The sequence below is a fragment of the Anomalospiza imberbis genome, chromosome 16 (assembly GCF_031753505.1).
Source record: "Anomalospiza imberbis isolate Cuckoo-Finch-1a 21T00152 chromosome 16, ASM3175350v1, whole genome shotgun sequence".
Lineage (NCBI taxonomy): Eukaryota > Metazoa > Chordata > Aves > Passeriformes > Viduidae > Anomalospiza > Anomalospiza imberbis.
In genome coordinates, this window is record NC_089696.1 from 14,789,760 (window position 1) to 14,809,521 (window position 19,762).

At 50.7% G+C, this 19,762-nt stretch overlaps 1 protein-coding gene across 3 annotated transcripts in view; it reads right to left on the bottom strand.

Annotated features, from left to right (window-relative positions):
- CACNA1H (calcium voltage-gated channel subunit alpha1 H) overlaps window positions 1-19,762 on the bottom strand; it is a 158,122-nt gene that overhangs the window by 28,716 nt on the left and 109,644 nt on the right. For 2 of the 3 annotated variants that reach the window (XM_068207249.1, XM_068207251.1), the window contains 13 exons: window positions 18,665-18,782; window positions 17,059-17,214; window positions 14,175-14,265; window positions 13,053-13,261; window positions 9,880-10,311; window positions 9,131-9,231; window positions 8,663-8,786; window positions 8,476-8,544; window positions 8,178-8,362; window positions 6,178-6,304; window positions 5,736-5,861; window positions 5,154-5,243; window positions 4,227-4,440 (listed from right to left, as the gene is read on the bottom strand). In XM_068207249.1, the coding sequence (XP_068063350.1) occupies window positions 4,227-4,440; window positions 5,154-5,243; window positions 5,736-5,861; window positions 6,178-6,304; window positions 8,178-8,362; window positions 8,476-8,544; window positions 8,663-8,786; window positions 9,131-9,231; window positions 9,880-10,311; window positions 13,053-13,261; window positions 14,175-14,265; window positions 17,059-17,214; window positions 18,665-18,782 (2,042 nt within the window). The remainder of the gene's footprint in view (window positions 1-4,226; window positions 4,441-5,153; window positions 5,244-5,735; window positions 5,862-6,177; window positions 6,305-8,177; window positions 8,363-8,475; window positions 8,545-8,662; window positions 8,787-9,130; window positions 9,232-9,879; window positions 10,312-13,052; window positions 13,262-14,174; window positions 14,266-17,058; window positions 17,215-18,664; window positions 18,783-19,762) is intronic. The other variant, XM_068207250.1, reaches the window with a different exon arrangement.

The window sequence follows — 19,762 nt, forward strand, 5'->3', positions numbered from 1 at the left end:
GCCATTCCCCTTGTCCTGGCACTCTGTGCTCTGTAAATGCTCTCTCTCCATCAAACACAGACAAGTTTCCCTTCAGCTGCTGGTTTGAGCTGGTGGAAATGATGGAGGGGGAAAAAAAGGAACCATCAAACAGATGAAAAAAGGAAAATCCCAGCCTTTCCTCCTCCTGCTTTTAGATGCTGGCTAATACTTGAATCTCACCTCTCTGCAGAGTATTTCAACTTTGCTTGTGGTTCTGCTGACATGGAAATTAATGAAGCCCCGTCCTCCCCTGGCTTAAAAGCATTTTTAGCTGGCATTACAATTCCCAGCTCCAGCTCCTCCATTACAACGCTCTGCATGAAACATTAGAAAGCCCTAATGGGGTTATTCATGCCTGGAACAGAGCAGCTCTGTACCTGCAGCTGCCTGGAAAAACAAGCAGCAGGGTTTGAGAATTCCCTGCTTGGAGACTCTGAACACTCAGGGATACAGCACCCAAAATTTTAGTTCCAGCTCAAGTGATTCTGCTGGATACAGAGAGGTTGTGGCATTGAGAGGGTGTTTAAATTGAAATATTACCATGTGCCACCCTCTAGGGAAAGGTTTCCAGTCGCTGCTTTGAAAGGCACCTCTGCTGGGGCTTAAAATCTCCCTCATCCTTCCACAATTCCCAGCTCTGGTGGGAAAAGCCTTGGAGGAGCAGATTTGTGGCCACTCTCCTCTCATAGAGCTGAAATCAGGGAAAAGTATTTCTGCATTCTCAATTTTTGGGGTCTTCCCCAAGGGACACCACTGAAAGGCACTCTGCTCCCAGCTAGAGCTGTGATTTCCAGCTTTTCCTGCTCTGCTTTCAGCCCCCAGTGTCACCCAGACCCTCCTGCAGCCTTTGAAGCCCAGAGCTGGCCTGCCAGGCAGATCCAGGAGGGCTGGGTTTGCATCCCACAGGCAGAGCAGATCAAGCTGATCCACGTGTTTTTAATGAAAACCTTCAGTCTGGGGAGGCTGCTTTGGGTCTGTGTCTTCTGAGAAGCTCATTAAAAGGCTGAGAGCAGCAGGATTGTTAAATTACACTTGGATGTAATGGATGGAGCAGGGACAGCGTCAGGAAAAATATTCTGGTTTATCTTGAAATTTTTTTTCCCCCTTCACATAAAAAAGTTCACTGAGCAGCTCTGCCTTTAAAACCACATCAAATGCATTTCTCAGTGTCCTCACCCCCTGCCCTCTGGTCTCCTCGAGCAGAGTGAACCTGCTGCCAATCCCTGCAGCAAAGTGGGATTGAAGAAATGGGAAAGAAGATGGGGAAAGAAGAAATGTTTTGGAAAGATCTGAGGTGGTGACAGCAGAGAACTGGGCTCAGAGGGACCATTCTGCTAAAAAATCACCCCAAAGCAGGTGATGACTCCCCATCCCACCTGAGCAGCTGGGTCCTGCTGCAGGCCTGTGTCCTCCATGGAGCAATCCCTCTGCTGAGCTCCAAATCCTGGCTCCAGCCTGGGATTGGCACCCAGATCACCCAGCTGAGGTTTAACCCATTCCAGGGCTGTGTCCTCCATGGAGCAATCCCTCTGCTGAGCTCCAAATCCTGGCTCCAGCCTGGGATTGGCACCCAGATCACCCAGCTGAGGTTTAACCCATTCCCAGCCCCAAGCCCAGCCTGCCACAGCTCTGTGGTGCATTTTTGCGTGTGCAGGAAGGGACAGATCCCCCAGCCCTCAATCCCCAGGGGACATCACAGACAGGGGACAGGATAGACAGACAAGGTGCCAGGCAGACAGCAAGCCCAGAGGGTGCATTTGTGGCCTAGGCTGGATTTTCCTCCTGTTAAAACACAAATTTTTCCTCCTCTCCTGGTCTGTGCAGCGCTGGGAATGATGACTGAGGTCAAAGCAGGGATCTCTGTCAGCCTTCCCACATTCCTCCCTCCTCTCCCTGGGGTGGCCAGGCTGCTCCACAGGGGTGACACAGAGTGCTGGGACACATGGAAGCAGTGGAAGGGACACATGGAAGCAGAGGAAGCTGCCAGCTGCTGTCACCATGCAGATCCCACAGCTCCACGAGCACACACACACTGCCCACAGTCACAGCTCACATCTTTCTGAGTCTGCCACGGTTTTTTCATCAAATCCATTAGTCACCTAAATCACCCAGGAGGTTCAAACCCCTCCCAATCTATAGAAAAAAAAGAATCCTTTGAAATGGAAACAGCAATTTCCCAAATATGTAGCAGATATTCGGGTTCACCTTGTTAAAAGCTCCAGTTTGGATGCCAAGCTGTCCTTGCAGGTAGAGCCAGACATTTTCAGGGAACCTTCTGGAAGCCCAGCACATGGCCAAATGTTTTTCACTTCTCAGCTGCTCTACTGACTTGATCCCCTTCCAGAAATCTGTCCTCCTCCCTGTGTGCTCTCCACGAAATGTTACAACCCTCATCTGTGCAATGGCTGGGCTGAAATAGCTCCTTGGAGGTGGTGGATAAAGAGGGACAATGTCACCGTGTCCATCACTTTGACAGGGACTGGCTCTTTCTGGTGTCTGAGCTGTGGAGTCACAGCCAGGCTTTAATAGGATTTATTTCCTAATCAGGAACTGAGCTGTGCCTCCATACCTGTGCCTCTCTTTTCTCTAAGGATGTAAGAGGCTTAAAAATGGCTTTTTTTTTTTTTTTTAATTTCATATAAACTTCGAGTTTACCCGAATGTCTTTTAGGTCAGCACACTGGGGTAGAAGCTGCACAAGGAGGACCCCTGGGACCCTAAAACTGATTCTCCTCCCTGTGCTGGAAATGCTGCCTTCAGTATTTCCACCCTCACACTCCCAAAGCAAAATGGGAAAAGGGGAAGGAAATTGCATTTGAACTCTTGGAAATCTCTGGAGAGACTCAGTGTCTGAGCTGGATTTCATTCTGAGCCAGGCACTGAACTCACAACTGGCTAAAATCAAAAGGGCTCGGCCCTCCCTGTGGTGTCATTACGGTCCTGTGGGGACAGCAGTGCCACCACTTAGTGCTGAGGTGTCCCCTGGCTCTACCAAGGAGCACCAGAGGAGCAGGAAAGGGGCTGTGAGGGACACAGCTCCTGCCCCAGGCCTGGAGGGAAGCGGGGAATGGGATGGGATTTTTCCCAGCCTAGCCTGGGCCGTGTCCTTGGAGCTGGGCTGCTTTTCCAGCTGGAAATGGACATCCACGGCTTGATGTGTGGGACACAAGCAATTTATCACAGTATTTGGTCCTTCCAGGAGATGACACGGCCAGGCAGAGTCACAGCACTGCTGCAAGCAAACAGGGCCAGAAAAGCTCAGCCTTGCCTCTGACTAAGCTCAGCTTTGATCTCAGTGGCCAAGCCAGGTTTGCTCACCCCTCAAAAACGCCTGGCAGGCTCTCCCTGCTCACTGAAACTTCTGGGAAAGCTGGGGCTGCTTTCCTGGCAGTTTTCCTGGGAATACCCTCCCAGGTGCAGCCTGCCTGGGGGAGATGGGAATGGACAGGTTTGGGGCAGGAAAGGAGCACAGGCTCAGGTGGTTTTGGGCTTTGATGGTCCCTATGAGATCCACTGAGAAGGACATTTTGGCTAAAGGCCTCTTTTGGCTAATGGCCCTGCCCCTGGCCAGTGTTCCAAGGACAAAACAGTCCCAGGACTGAGGCCCAGCCTGGAATGGGACGAGCATCTCTTGCCATGGACATGTTCCCAAGAGGAATTCTCCCTGCAGCCCCACCCTGGGGCTCCCCTGCTGTCCCCAGGCCGTGGCTCTGCCCATGCCCCCATGCAGTGTCTGTGGCATGCGGGGCCATGCTCCAGGACTCCCAAACAGCATCAGCACTGGTTTAGCTGAGGAAAGAATTCCCAAATCAAACCCCACCACCATCCTCAGATGCAGGCGGCGCGTTAAGGCACGGGGGAGCCTCGGAGTGGCCTCCAGGCACAGGGGGAGCAGGGAAGCTGCTCACCCCCGTGTCCCTCGTGGCCTTGTGGAGAGGACTCTGCTGGAGGAGCATTTTCCCCCCAGCCAGGTGAACATTTCCCACCAGGACAATCCCAAGGTGTCACCAGCCCGAGCCTTAAGGCACCGCCAAAGAGGTAACGAAGCAACACAACCTGTGAACCCCAACAAAAAACCAAAAAACAAACAAACAAACAACAAAAAAAAAAACACCCCAAAAAAACAAAACAAAAAAAAAAAGGAATTCTTGCTTTGGGAGCAGGCAGGGCTCAGAAAGATTTTGGTTTGTAAGGCACTCTACCGACCAGACAGGTACATCTCCTTACTCCTGCGCTTTTTCTCCAGGCGGCGCAGCCGCTTCTCCTCCCGGCGCCGCGCCTCCTCCGCCTCCTGGTGCTGCCGGCACTTGTGGAAGTTCTCCACCACCACCCCCACGAACATGTTGAGCACGAAGAAGCTGACGATGAGCAGGAAGGAGATGAAGTAGAGCAGCATCCAAGGGTTGTGGTTCTGGATGGGCTGGAGGGGAGGGAAAAATGAGGGAGAAGCGGCACAGACCGGGTGGGTTGAGTCAGTTTTTTGGAGCAACAAGTTGTGTGGGGAGGAGGGGAGGACTGGGAGGAGGGTTTTCCCGAAGTATTTTCCTCTCATTCACCTTCTCACTGACTAAGATTTTACAGTTTGGTGCAAAACCCACCCAAAACTGCCTTACAGGATTTGATTATTTTGGCATTTATTTCACACAGCTTCAGCTAAGTCTCAGTGGATGAGCATCATCCCACCAGCAAGATTGTTTCAGCTAAAGATAGGCTCCAGATTTTGAATTTTTCAGATGTGGGCTCCTGCTTAATGTTTCTCAGTTGTTACCAGATCTTCAGAAGTGGGGGAAATGAAGTCCAAAGTGTTACTGTGGCTCTGGGTGGGTCTTACTCATGCGAGACTCGACTTCCCACAGAAAATGCCATGAAACTCACAAACTGAATGCCTTTTCCACAACATTCTTGGTGGTTTCCCATAGCACCCTCATTCTAATTCATCCTACATCCCCTGACGTCAGAGCTTGTCCTACATGGGAAGCAGCTCCAAAAAAATGGAAAACTGGCAGCTCAATCAGCAAAAGGAACCTCAAGGAGGTTCTACAGCTCTGCTGCTTGCTGAGATTTCAAAAACCCTGGAGTGCCCAGGCCTGAGGCTGGGGAGAGGAGCACAGCTGGGCTCTGCAGGACAGGTACCTGTTGGTCAATGCCCACGGCGTCCAGCCCGTCGTACATGATGTTCACCCAGCCGTCCTTGGAGGAGAGGACAAACAGGGACATCAGGGCCTGCAAAACCAACAGAAGGGGTTGGTCTTGCCTTTGAGTCCCCCAGAGAAGGAGCTCCCACCTCCTCCTATGGCCTGGCCTGCTTTTCAGCCATATAAAGCACTTTATTTTCTTCATTTGCAAACAGAACAGCAGGAAACCTCAAGAATAAAAGGGGCAGTTGAGGGATTGCATCCCAAAGAAGTGACTTTAGGACAACACTCCTGAAACCAAGGAATTGTACAACCATAGCAAGAGATCAAGGGTTGATCTGATCCATATTTACACGTTTAGGGTAAAAGACAGAGATTTCCAGCTAAAATCACAGAATGACCAAGGATGGAAAAGGCCTCAAAGATCACCGAGTGCAAATATTAACCCACTGATAAATGATCGCAACATCAATTTTGGAAGCTTCCTATGATGGAGACTCCACACCCTCCTAAAACCACACATTTCAAGTGTCCATCCTTGAAAAGATGGCACAGAAAACCCCTGCAGGGAGGACTTTACCTGCCCCAAATTGTCGAAGTTGTACTTCCTCCGGACCCATTTGTAGTGAGCGTTGGTGCAGTCAGCCTTCGTGGTGATGTTTTTGACATCAGGGCCATCACAGTAGTAGAACTTGCCTTTAAAAAGCTGCATTTGAGAACACCAATTAAAAAAAAAAATTGAACAAAAAATAAGCAGCTTTGAGAAGTCTGCTCTCTGATTTATCTTTCATTCCTGCAGTAGAGTTTGTTAGGGAGGTCTGTCTGTTCTCCTAATCCTGAGATCCTCGCTGGGAGCAGCTGCCAGCCCCACCCTGGATCATTTCTCCTAAAGCCTGGCTCTTCCCAAACTGAAATCTTCCTTTGGAGGCATTTCAGCTCATTATTTCCACCTCAGCCCCAGCGGGTGAGAAAAGCAGCTTTTCTTTCACAGCAGTCACTCACAGGGGAGGGAAACACTTTACCTGGACCCCTAAAATCCCAAAGATAATGAAGAAAGCACAGCAGATGAGAACAATATTCCCAATAGGCCTCAAGGAGGAGATCAAGGTTTCCACCACCAGCTTCAGACCTGGGGCTCTGCTGATGACTCTAGAAAAAAAAGACAAAACAACGAATCTTTTAACTTTCATGCATGTCCTGTTGTCACCCTGCTGCTTCTCCTCTGCTCTCTGGGGCTGGCACAACCCTCCTCTACCTGCAGGCAGGGATTTCTTCAGACAACCAGAACATTCCCAGTCCCAGATGGAATTCAAACAGTGACAGGAGGGCAGAGTGAGGAGGGGAGACTCCCTGAGGGCAGCACATCCCAGAGCTCCCAGTGTGGGAGGTTTGTACCTCGCTCCAGGAGCCTGATCCCCCCAGAGGCTCTGATCCCAGCACAGGGACACAGGCAGGACCCTCCTTCCTCTCCCAACACGTGAACATCTTCCCAGTGGGCCTGGAGAGCACGTCTGGTGCTCCTCCACCAGTAGTGGCCATGACAACTTTCCAAACAGAGTCATTCCAGTCTGTTTCCTAATTAGTTCCTGAACTGGCTCTTAGCTAACAGAGCCTGTGATCAGCAGCTGCACAGCCAAAGGGTCAGTCCCGTTGGGAAGCAGATTGCTGGTGTGCTCTGAGGCAGCTTTGGGGTGTTAGGAGGAGCAGGAGTGTTGCTTTCCTGCAGGAGAGCCTGGGGAATGCACTGCCCTCCCCTGGGGCTGTGGCAGTGGAACCAGCCCAAGCCAAGCTTTCCTGGGCAAGGGCCAGGTGGGGGTTTTGCCTGAAAAGCATCAAAGTTGATTTTAGGATGGGCTTGTAGAGGGTGAGCTTTCAGGGAGCTGCAGCTCACACGGATAGTGACGCCTTGTGCCTGCCAAGCCCAGAGAAAAGCGTTTTGTGCTGCAGCATTTCCACAGGGTCTTGTTCGAGAGAAATCACGTGGAGACTGAACTGCACCTCCAAAGTGTTAGGAACGGTCCCTGGAGCCATCCTGTGCTCCGTGAGGCCGTGGTGAGAGGTGATGAATTCCTTTCTATTCATAGGATCTGGCCTAGTTATTCTCAAAGACCAATTCCCTCTTCCCCCCTTCCCTTTCCTGATGAACTGCCCGTGCCCTGAATTCTGTCCCCACTTCTGTGGGTCACACATGGTGACTTGTCCAGGGTGTCCTGGGGAGCCAGCAAAGCCAGGGGATGCTGGTGTCACCAGCAGAACAGCGAGGAGCCAGAAACACTGATTTCCTGGTCACTAAGGTGACACAGAGCACAAAGAGCTGTTGTTCTTGTGGTCGGAAAGATTCCCTCTTCCTACCACTCTCACAAGCATGGCTTTGTCCCAGAAAGTTTCCAGGTTTTTGGAAGTGACTGTCTCATTCCCCTGAAATTTCAGGAAAAAAAAAGGCTCCTGTTTCTTGCCAAGCAGGATGAAACCAGAACAGGAGCCGATCCAAATCCCCCCCAAGCAATATCTCTCTTTACTGCGTAATCATAACCAAAATACAAATTATCTTTACTCCTGTTCTCAAACACTGGAAGCTCTGCCCTCCTGTGCCTGGCTGAGGGAGGAGCTGCTTTGCAGGGATGTTTGGCAGGGTCAGGAGAGCAGGGAAGGATGCTGGAGCTTATCAAATCCTCATCAGCACCTGTTCAGCTGCAAATCCCTCTTTGCTGGGGAATGCCTGTGAGGCTGTGCAGTTGAAGATTTGGGAAGAGTGATTTGGGAAGGGCTGATAAAACTGCAGCGTGGAGGAGGCTCTGACTGCCCTCACTCTGGATTCTGACAACACCTCTCACTCCAAACCCCAGCCGTGTGTGTCCGAGCTGGGGAAGATGAATTGGAATTCCTTTCACTGTTTTCAAACAGTTTCTCACCGAGTTTAGAAATCCCCAAAGATGTTTCTACCTGTGTTGTATTTCAGTTTTTTGAGGTATTAAGCAAGACCTTGTGCATTTCCCAAACCCTCTGATTTATCAACCCGTACCGGAGAGGTCTCAGCGTCCGCAGGAGCCTCAACACACGAAGGACTCCGAGGATTTTGGCTCCTCCTGCTGATGCCATGGACACAATGATGTCAATGATGGATACAAAGACCAGCACTCCATCCAGGACGTTCCAGCTGCTCTGCAGGTACGTGTTCTCCCCAGAGAAAAAGCCAAGAGCTACCACCTGCAGCCAGGAGAAGGGAGATGTTGAAATCTTCACCCAGATGGTGACTCTGGCATGGTAACTCTGGTCTTTGCCAGAATTTGCTCTGGGCCGTGGGATGAAGCTCTAATTACCTTAACCATCATTTCAGCCACGAAGATGGCAGTGAAGATGTAATTAGAGACACTTAGGAATATCCTTTCCTGGAAAACACAGAACAACAAAGAGACACAACTTAGAAACCCAGCATTCATCTTGTAGGGTCTGGTCCTCAGGAGATGAAGATCTGGATGGGGGATAGAGGAAGGAAATGCCTCTCACCGTGCTCAGGGGGTCGATGTCTGGTCTCTCCAGAGCTATGGTGATGCAGTTGAGGAAGATGAAGACAAGCACCACGTGGTCAAACATTTTGTGGGCAATGACCTTCTGGCACATCGCTCGGAACCTGGAGAAAGGTGGGAAAAACAGATCCTTCAGAAGTTTGGGTCAGGAATAAAAAAAAAACCCTCCTGCTGATGTGCCACCAGCACCAGCCCAGGCGGTGAGGCAGCATCTCCACAGGCTTCAGCCTATCATTAATTATTAATTATTACTAATGCTGGCTAAACCACTGACGGCAATGGGGTGAACCACGCCGCTCTGCCCACACTGAAGGAAAACTTCACCTCAAATCAGGAACTGGATTTCTAAAGCTCTGAGGGATTTTTTCCCAAGGGGAGACTGGCTAGGAATGCAATATTCCATTACCTCAAACACCTGCTGGGCTGGAACTTCACTGGAATTTCTTACCTGTTCTGTGGGGAGAACAAATAGAGGGACCAGTCCTCGTGAGTCTTGCACCACTGGGGTTTGTAGGGCTCCAGGGCTTTGCGGATCCGGTAGCAATAACTCTGGATAAGAAAGAAGGAAGACCTTTTCTTCCTCTTTTATTTTCCTGCCTCTTCAACTTTCACAGTATTTTTGTGGAAGGAGGGGGGCAGGAAATGGCTTTTTATTGTGTCTGTAGGCGGTCACAGCTTTTGGGACAGAGCTGTGGTGGCCACTGTCACATTTGTCCGAGAAATAAGGAGGAAAGCGGTGGAAAAAGGGAAGAGATGGACAGGATAAAGCAAGACTTCTGGGAAGGTGTCATTTTGAGACACAGAGCTGTGCCAAACCCAAAAAGGCCTCAAGCAGCCAAAAAGTTAAGTTGAAAACATCTCTTTTTAGGTTTTCAAGCTTTCATGACACCAAACAGCTCCTTTGAGTAAAGCCATTCACCTGTTGCATCTGCAGCTCATTTTGGAGGAGGGCAATCCCAATTAGCCCAAAAATGAGGCATTTGTGGAAAAAAAAGGGAAGCTTTACCTCATGGGAATGTCACAGGCCTAAAAAGACCTCTTAAAAAAGGCATTTTTCAGGAAGCAAAGGCCTATCCCTCAGCTCGGGATCGCCGTTCCCGACCCCAGCCTTGAGACGACAACACATTTCCACGTCGGATTTCCACCCATCCTTTTAGGAACGGAAAACCACGAGCCCCCTACTCCCTCAGGACTCACATCCTCCACGTCATCCTCGTAGTCCAGCGTGTCCTCCTTGTGCCCGTCCACCCTGAGGAAGAACTCGGCGGGGCCGTGGCCCATCTTGCCGTTGCAGCCGCGGAACTCGGCGGGCAGCAGGGCGGCGGGGCCGAGGCCGAGCTGGCGCACGGAGGGCACCCGCAGCAGCTCGGGCAGCTCCTGGGAGCCGCGGTAATCCAGGGATTCCGCCCGGCGCGGCGGCGAGGGCCGGCTCAGCGTGCTGGACTTGGCGTCGTCCGAGTCGTCGTCCGTGCTGCCTTTGCCCTCTCCGGACAGCAGCGATTCCCGTTCTCCAGACTGGCTCTTCTTCTTGAGGCTCGGCGCCCTGCCCAGGCTGTTCCAGCTGGAGCGGCGGCTGCCCCAGTTGCTGCTGGTGGCCCAGTTGGCGCAGGGGGAGCTGCGGAGGCTGGACTGGGAGAGAAGGGAGAGAGGGAGGGGTTGTTTGCAGGAGGAACACGAAAGATTGGGGAGTTTTGCCCGGGTTGGTCAAAGTTATGGTCTCCCCTTCCCGCGTGGTTTAGTGTTGCCCTGATTTTTTAAGTTTTCTTTTATAGTTCTTTTGAAAGTTTTAAAGTTCTTTTAAAAGTTTTCCATGCCTTCTGATGTTTACGTATTTCTACTGGAGTTCTCATGCATGTTCATGTAAATAATGATTGTTTTGCATTCTTCTTTGTGGGAGGAGAGAATTGATGGACTGTTGGTTTGACCAGTGTGGCTGGAGAGGTGGCAGTTTCACCCTCCAATCCACTGTCACTTTTAGAACTCCATATATTGCAAGGTCAGAAATAAAATTTGCTCTTTTTCTCTTTTGAACTCACCAAGCTTCTGTGTACTCATTTTGAGTCCGATAGCGACAGTTTAGTTGTTAATTTGAGGTTTCTTGGCTAGTGCACTAATTCATGTGGTGGGTTTACCTGCTTTCCAAGCAAAAGAAAAAGAGGGAAATTCCCAACATGGATAAGTTTTTACATCCCTGTTCATGAAGGAGTGTCAACTTTCTCAGTATTTAACAGGTTGTTAATTCTCAAAGCTAATTACTAATTGTTTTTTTGTCAAACACAAAAGAAACTGTTAGCAGCTTCTCTCAAAACATCACTTCTGTGATGCAAACCAACACAGCACCACTCCATTCCAGCCTTGGGATGGGAGCACCTGAAGGTGGTCCTGGACCACACCTGGAGCACAGCCACCAACCCTCTGTCCTGGTGACTCCCTGGCAACACCAACTCTCCATAAAAATGAACCCAAAGACATCAATAAGTGGCATTTTGCTGAACTTTGCTCACGTTCCGGTAGTTTCAGCTCAGAACTCCCCTGCCTTCCAAAGGGAACATGAGTCACCCGAGTGCCTGGTGGGAATTGTGCCCCTCTTTCCATTACTTTCCTCCCATTTGCTGTGTGAGGCAGTGGAGTGATTGTTCCTCCTCTCCACAAATTTCAGTGCGTGTCGGCACACTGGGGCAGGTACCAGGCAATTCCCAGGATGACAGAGCTTAAGGTCAGCTCTGTCAGAAAAGCCAGGAGGAAAACTCCTTTTCCCTCCACGGCTTCCTCCCACCACAAACCAAGGCAAACTGCCTTCCTCCTCCTCCTCCTCCGTGCTGGAGAGCTCTCCCCAGCCTGCTTCATCTGCCTCTGGCTGGTGGCACTGCCACGCTCCCCGAGAAGGGATTGGAAGCATGAACATCCCTGTCCAGCAGCTCGCAATGCCATGAAAGCCCAAGGCAAACAGCAGTCAGCTCTGTTTTCTTTTCAAAGGCATTATGTTGACTGAGCAGCTTAGCAAGGGGGGTGGTGGCTGTGCCTGGGCGTGAGGTGCCTTCACGGTCTGCTGCCTTGATTTGAACATGATCTCGCAGCTCTGGAGCAGAGGAGTGGGACGGATAAACAGCAGCAGAAATCCACTCTGCCTGGTGCCTCTGCTCCCTGTGTGCCCAGAGCTGCCCTCCCGCCCCCCTGCTGCAGGCACGGCTGCCAGAGCAGCATCTGGCATCAGATCCTGGCATCGGGTGAATGTCAGAACCTCTTAAGGGGCCTTGGGGAACTCAGTGCCTTCCAAAAGAATCATGGAATTATGGAATGGCTTGGCTTGGAAGGGACCTTGAAGATCATCTCCTCATTCCAAACCCTTTCATCCCTTATTCCCTCAATTTCCCCTCCCACAGGGCTGTGGGACTGTCACCGGCACAGTGTAAATTCAAGATACAACCCCCAAACACCAGGGGGGCTGCAGGTCTCATCCTCACAGAACACCTGACAGCTTCTCCAAGACATCCCAAATGGCAGGTGTGGCTGGAAAAGATCCCTGCTCCTCCTCTGAGGGGCTGGGGGTAGCTGGACTCGTTCAGGTCATGGCTCTCCAGTGAGATGGTTTGGCAAGGGCTTCCAGGGCAGCAGGAAAACGCCGGATCCTGGTACCTCCCTGTTTTCCCTTTCCACCTCACCGTCCTGGCTGTTCTGCTGTCACTGCCCTGCCCCAGCACTGCACACCCCAGCTCTGTTCTCCTCCTGCTTTTCTACACATTTCCCACCTCCACCACCCTCCTTTTCATTTTCCAGCAACGCCTGTCCCAAATGTCTCCATGACCCTAAGCTGAGCTCAGCTGGTGCTGATAACACCAAACTTGTGGGATCAACCCCTGTAAGGGCCATCCCCTCCATTCTTGTGGGTCCCTTCTGTAGCAGGCACATTCTTCTCTCTCTCAGGGTTTTTTCATAGAGGAGCACAGAGAGAAGAGAGAGAAAACAATTCCATTTCTGCTCCTTGTTCTCCCATGTGGAATGTGTTTGGAGAATTGTTCACCTGGGGTGATTGCTTGGTTGGGTTCTGGTGAGGATTGTTTGAGCTGATGGCCAATCCAGCCCACCTGTGGCTGCACTCTCAGAGAGGGGCACGAGTTGGGAGTGAGTTAGATATGGTAGTTAGAAAAGCAGGTTTGTAGTTTTAGTGCCTCCTTTAAATAGTACATGAATGTATTATAGCATAGTTATAATAAAGAAATCATTCAGCCTTCTGAACTGGAGTCAGACATCAGCGTCCCTTCCCACCGGGTTCACCTGCATTTACAATACCCATCCACCCCAGAACACCCCACACCTGGAAACAAAGCCCCCACAGTGCTCTGTGTCACTTGCTGGCCACGAGAACCTACCAAGGACTTCTGGTCGTAGCCCGTGGGGTCCAGCGAGGCGTTGCTGCCTCTCCTCGAGTCCCCGAGGGCGTGCAGGGAGTCCAGGTGTGGGGAGCACTTCGGGGTGGGCATCGGGGTGGCCGCCGTGCGCATGATGATGGGCGGGGGCATGGCCCCCCTGCCCTCCAGGTGCCCGTTGGGGGTGACAGCCAGCGAGTACATCTTCATCTCTGCGTGGAAGAGGAGACCATGTGAGGGGACACTGCTCCTGGGGACCTCCAGGAACTCTGCCACTGTGGGCAGTGGGATCCCCCCAGGGCGTTGAAAGGTGTCGGGTGAACGCCACAAACTCTTAAGGGGCTTTTGGGAACTCGGTGTCCTCCAAAGGAATTGTGGAATTATGGAGTGGCTTGGTTTGGAAGGGACCTCTGCCTCAGCTTCCCCAGCAAATGACTCGGCCCCTTCCTCAGCTGAATTCCACCTGCTCCCCACATCCAGCATCTCCCTGGCTGAAACAAATCCTGGTTTAGAAGCATTTGGAGGGATCCTAACAGAGCCCAAGCTGAGAATCAAAGGAAGCAGGAACGGAAGAGGCTCCTGTTTGCCATCATTCACTGTTAAAAAGTGTGATCCCCTTTTGTCACCCCTCTGGCTGCAAAGTGAAGGCTGTCACCTCCAATTCCATGGTTTTGGTACACCAGAGCAGTGTGGGCCTCCCCTGAAATCGACTGCCAGACCCTCCTGGAACACAAATGAGCAGCAACATTTTCCATCCATCAAACCTCACCCAAATGCATTTTGTGTGGGAAACCAAAAGGAACAGATGAGAACTTGATTGATTGGAAAAGCTGCCGAGAAGTGGGGTGAGAACATTGCTGTCAGCAAAGCACTCTGTGCTAATGGTGCAGGGGGAGGGAGGAGACACAGCTAAAAATTCTTGGGGAACGTTTAAATTAGAAAAACATCTGTCTAAAGGAAATATCAACGCTCATTTAGCCTCCCTTACACTTTGCAGAGCTGCTCCGGTGACTTTGCAGTCAGATTAATTGCTAAATTAACTGGATCCTTCCATTGGATCCTTCCATTGTGGGAGCAGAGCTGTAGCTCCCAGATTCCCAGGAAAATGCAGACACAAAGCCCCACCTGTTGCTCCGAGGTCTTTCAGCTTCTCAAACTCGTCCTCGAAGTTGGCAGATGTCTTGTCCTCATCTGTGTCTGACCTGTTGGCATCTCCCTGCAGAGAGGAGCAGGGTAATTAACAGACCCAATTCATTAGGATCCCTCAGCAGCTCAGAGCTACCTCTGCTCCCCGTGGGTGGTTTATGCCAAATTCCCTCTGAGACCACCCTGGGAATGACCTCAGGCAAGTCCCTCTCCCTTGTTTTCACTCATTTGGACAGAAAGGACGATGCTGTGGTTGTCACCATGTCCCTGCCGTGTCTCTGTGCTTCCTACACTGCTCCAGGAACAGCAAATCCCAGGGGAAAACATCCCAGAGCAGCTGGAATTGCAGGAATGACTGAAAAACCTGGCGCGGTGGGGCTCCTTGTTTGCTCTCTCCGTGATCCCAGCTGGAAGCATTTAGGGTTTGATGTCAAAGGGTGTCAGGGGGTTTGAATTCTGTGTTTGACAGCACTTTCAAATTGACTTAGATCTGGAAAGCCTGATTTGCTTTCTCCGTGCTGGCTGGGATTGTTTTGGGAAATCTCTTGGCAACCTGAGGCAGAGGGAATGAGGCCAGTTTGCCTGGCAGCCCTGTAGCAGCTCAGGACAGGGAACAGCCACCCTCACCCTGCCTTTCCTCCTGGGAGCCCAGCTCCTCTTCCCTGTTGGACAGATCTGCTACCAGACACGATCAGCCCGGGACAGAGGAGCCGTCCTCAGGTTCTCCTTGCTGAGGGAGGGATTCCAGCAGAATGCCAGCAGGACTCTGGCTGGATTCCTCACGACTGCAGAAATCTGTGCAAATTGACAGCAAAGGGATGGATTAAAGAGCTGATCCCAGAGAAAGGAGCACAGTTCCTTGCCTGGTGCCTGGACAAATCCCCACAGTTTCCAGAGACACGGTGCTGAAGTGGCAATGAACTTCACTGTGCCTGTGATTTATTGCAAAGTGCTGCAGCCAGGATGACTGAGCGGCTCGAGCTCCCTGATTCATCTTTGTTTCAGAGCAGAAACACCAGTGCAGAGTGGATGAAAGATCTGCACAATTTTGGAAGGTTTGCCTGCTCTCCCAGAGCAGCTCTGGGGGAGATTTTAAAATGACATGGGAACGGTGTAAACACAAATATGCAATTATGGCCCTGTTGGAAGTCTGGCTACTTGTACTAAACACAAATGTACTAAAAATGGGGTTGTGGCCATTTAAGTCTGTTCTCTTCTAAGGAAAACTCCTGGCAAACTTGCTCCAGAGGCAGATCAGGAGCTGGGACCAGGCTGAGAGCGTGTGCTGTGCTTCCCAGGACAATTTTTTGTGTCCTTGCTGAAGCCCTGCTGATGGTTCTGAGTTGAGAGCAGCTCTCTTCTGTCCCAGGAGTTCCTCTCCAGATAAATAAAAGAAACACCTGAGCAAATGGAGGAGAAATTCCCCTCAGTGACTTCTGTGACTGCTCAGAACAGCCCCTGTCAGAGGCAAAGTCAAAGAGGTCAAAACAAGAATTCCCAGCGTAGCAGCAGAACCAGGGATGACAAAAGCAAACCCAGCTCCACGAGAATTTGCCTTTGGTTTGCAGCCAGAGCAGCCTGGTTTGGTGGAAGGTTCTCTGCCCGTGGCAGGGGGTTGGAACCAGAACTTTAAAGTCCCTTCCAACCTAAAGCATTCCAGGATTCCATCATTTCCCAGTGCAAGGCTCGAGAGGAGCCCTGGCAGCTGAGGAGGGGCTTGTGTAATGCCTCTCCCTGAGACAAGTGACAAGCCCACAGGCCTGATGTCAGGATTGATAATAAATGGGAGTGGAGAGCAAAATGTGCCCTGCAAATGCCATGCCTGTGGTTACTGGCCTTTGGGGTGAATAATCCAGGCTGGGGAAAAGCAGAGCTTGCACACATTTAAATCATGGTCTGTAACAGCTCTGAAAGGAGCCATTAGGGCTGAGCAGGGAAACCACAGCTTGTCTGGAGGAGCAATCAGGCACTCAGAGAGCTCTGGCTTCACATCAGCACCATGTTCAACCTCCCAGAGGGCAGGGGAGGAATGGCAGCTGCTCCCTGCAAAGATCCCTGAGAGGAGAAAACTTCCTTCCACCTCAAAGCATCGTCCTAAAGATCTGAGAATTCACTGTCAGGGACCTGGGAGCAGCTTTTGAGCAGCTGTGCTCCTGGCTTTCAATATTCCAGAGGGGACAGAGTCCCAAGGGAAGGACAGGGCTCATCCTGCCTGGTCCTCAGGGCTGGAACACGTGGAATCACAGGATAGAGCCGTGGAGAGCACGGCCTCAGGAGGAGAAAGTCCTGCTCAGAGCCCTGAGTTCCCTTCAGGACGAGGTAACCAGCCCTTACCAAGGGAAGCCAGCTGATTTAATCCTTTTGGATTTTAGCACAACTTTTGAATGTATCGAAAGCCTGAGTCCCCATCACATAGAAACACAAACCTATATATGGGATATATGGGAGATTTGGTGAGTAAAATTAATCCTAAATTATTTCTTCTAAATAACACAGGAGACTGTGTAGGAGATCAGAGTCCTGGTCCCCCAATCCCCATGCCACATCCAGTGGGCTTTAACTGCAAAGATTGATCCAGAAGTGCCCACCACAGCTCATCTGCACCCCTTAAATTTAAATTTAAATTTAAGGCTGCAAAGATTGATCCAGAGGAGCTTCAAATGCCCAGCCCAGCTCATCTGCACCCCTTAAATTTAAATTTAGGGCTGCAAATATTGATCCAGAAGAGCTTCACATGCCTAGCACAGATCATCTGCACCCCTTAAATTTAAATTTTGGGCTGCCTGGGTGGATTTTTCCCTGATGGATCATCCCCACACGTGTGTGTCAAGTCTCTCCCCCTCGCTCTGCCTGCATCTCTCACCTCTGCCTGGAATCCTTCCACCAGGATGGCCACCAGGAGGTTGAAGAGCACGTAGTTGCCAAAGGTCATCAGGGCCACGAAGTAGAGGGCGGCCCAGGAGGAGGTGGAGGCCATCCCGTTGTAGAGCACCACGTTCCAGTCCTCCTGCGTGAGGATCTGCAGGGAAAGGGCAGGGGGAGAGCCTCAGCTCCTCCACTCCTCTGAGCACTGAAATCCTGCCATTTTCCCTTCCTCCCGACCTTTCCACAGGCAGGTCTCATGAGATGAGGCAGCAGGAATTGCCTTTCTCAGCTCTTTGCATGTGATTTCAGATCACCTTGTCGTGGAAATTTGCCTTTATTTAGATCTTTGCACCTCTGCTGGCCAAGCCTCCCCTCCCTGCAGGAAGGTCTGGCACTCCCCTGCCCACAGAGGACAGTTTAGATCCAAGCTATCCCAAGGTGAAGGAGGCACTGTCCTAATCCCATTATTCCCTGGAGATGTTGCCTCCTTTGATAACCATCAGAAGATAACACACCTGAGGCCACAGATCTTGTCTCCTTTCAGGCTGCTCTTCAGAAGGCAGCTGGAGCTGAAGGAAGGGGTAAGGGACAGGATATTTAATGAGATAAATGACACTGGGTGGCTCCAGAACCTCAGGGAAGTTGTTTCCTTTAGGTAAAAACATTGGGAAAAAAATCCCCATCACTGCAAAACTTTGCTCTGAGGGATCTTCCTCAGGGATTTTCACTCTGCAGCTTCAAAAACCCTGGAGCCTTAGAAAAATGGATGACAGGCTCATGTTCCATGTTAATTCTTGCAATGAAAATGGCCTCAAACCCCCTGAACCAAGGTGGTTTTGGGGACAGGAGTGCTGCACTGAGTCATGCTGCTCAATAACCTTCCTGGGACACAGGACCGAGCCTCTGTGCTCCGTGCCAGCTGCATCTCCCAAGGGATTGGGAGGAGGAATGCAGCAATCTGTGTGTTGGGAAGGGGAAAATGGGAAGCTCTGACGCTGATTTGTCCTTGTTCCTTTGCGAGAATTTATATCCACAGGGAAGGCTCTGGCCTGGTTTCCACCTTGAGTGATGCTACTCTGCCTTTAGAAACTTTATTTACACTTGTTGCACTCAGATTCTAAAGCCTGAGCTTTGAAACACAAAAGTCTAATCTTTGTATTTAAAATATCCTTGAAACAACCAGCTGATTCCTCTGTTGTGGAACCTGCCAGGAATTTCAGGCATGAACCAGGCTGCAGAGGAAACACAACTTTTTATATCAAGGCTTCCCCAGCACCTCCAGCTCTGATTTGGGAGGGGATTTGTCACCCCCAGCTACACAGAATTGTTTGCAAAAGGCAGTGAAGGAGACAGAGATCTGCAGAGTAGGAGCAGGATGAACAGCAAAAAGGAAAATAAGAGTGAATTCCCTCCTTTTACTGATAAGAGACACGGACAGTGCTGATTTTGAGTAGATTTCTTCTCCATCAGGGCTTTTAGACCCAGAAACACCATCTCTGCCCTAATAACTCTTCACTCCAAATTTCACATCTCCTGGAAGAGGTTCATGGAATGAAAACTCCTCATGTTCCCTCTTAAAACATCCCTGAGGACACAAAGCTTACCTGGAACACCGTCACAATGGCCCAAAGTAAGGAATCAAAATTCTTCCTGTCTGGAACTGTGTCTCCCGTGTCGGTTTTCAGGCTGAACTTGCACCCAAAAAGATGCATGCCAAGGATGCTGGAGTGGGGAAAGAGGGAGATGGAAGAAACACCTGGGTGAAATGTGGTTGCAGGGAGGATTGCAGGGGTTTTATGGATACTTTTCCACTCCCAGTGTTTTTTTTTTCTTGACCCTGCAATTCGGTTCTCCTGCCTCACATTTCATTCCAGTTGTCTGCACTGAAGGAAAATCCAGGATCTCCTTTGTCTGGAAAAATTACAAACCACGTTGCCAGCTCCCTGGTTTCCAGGCAAAGGATTCTGAGGGGCATTAGAGGGTCACACAGACAGAAATCTTGGAATCTGCACAACTTCCACCCCAAATGTAACACTGGTATGGTCCAGTCAGTGACAGGCACAGCTCAGGAGCCTCTGAGGGGCAATTATTGACTGTTTGCAACCTTCATTCACCTCGGGAATGATGGCATTCCATGAAAAGCAGGCTGGAAAGGGGTAAATATCCCACTGTGAGCACTCCCCCTGATGCCTGAGGTTTTGGCTTTTATATTTTCAGGTTCTGTGCTGCTTTGGTGTGTGGGTCTGGGCTTCACATTATGGGATGGCGAGCTCTCTGCACAGAGCAGGGAGACAAAACAATTCCTGCTCCAGCTGGGGACCAAGGACAAATGATCCAAATCTCAGCCCAAGAGCACAAACGACGTGGGCTGGAGAGAGAAAAACAAGCAGGATGGGACTGCATGGGCTAAAGCTGGAATGGGACAATGAACTCCAATGTGCAAATCACAGTGAGAGACCTTGAGTCCATTTTTGGGACCATTTCGGTTCACCTTGGGTGCAGCCCTGGCTGGGCTCTTGTGCTGCCCAAGGTGGATCCATGGAGATCCTTTTAATAAATCCCTGCTTTAAAACACTGCCCAGCCTCTGCTCTAGCTCAGCCTTCCCAAGGCATCACCCCCACCCCACACGGGTGGCATGTCCCTATCCCGAAGCGGAACAACACCTGGAGAAAGAGCTGAAATACCTGAAGAAATACTTGAA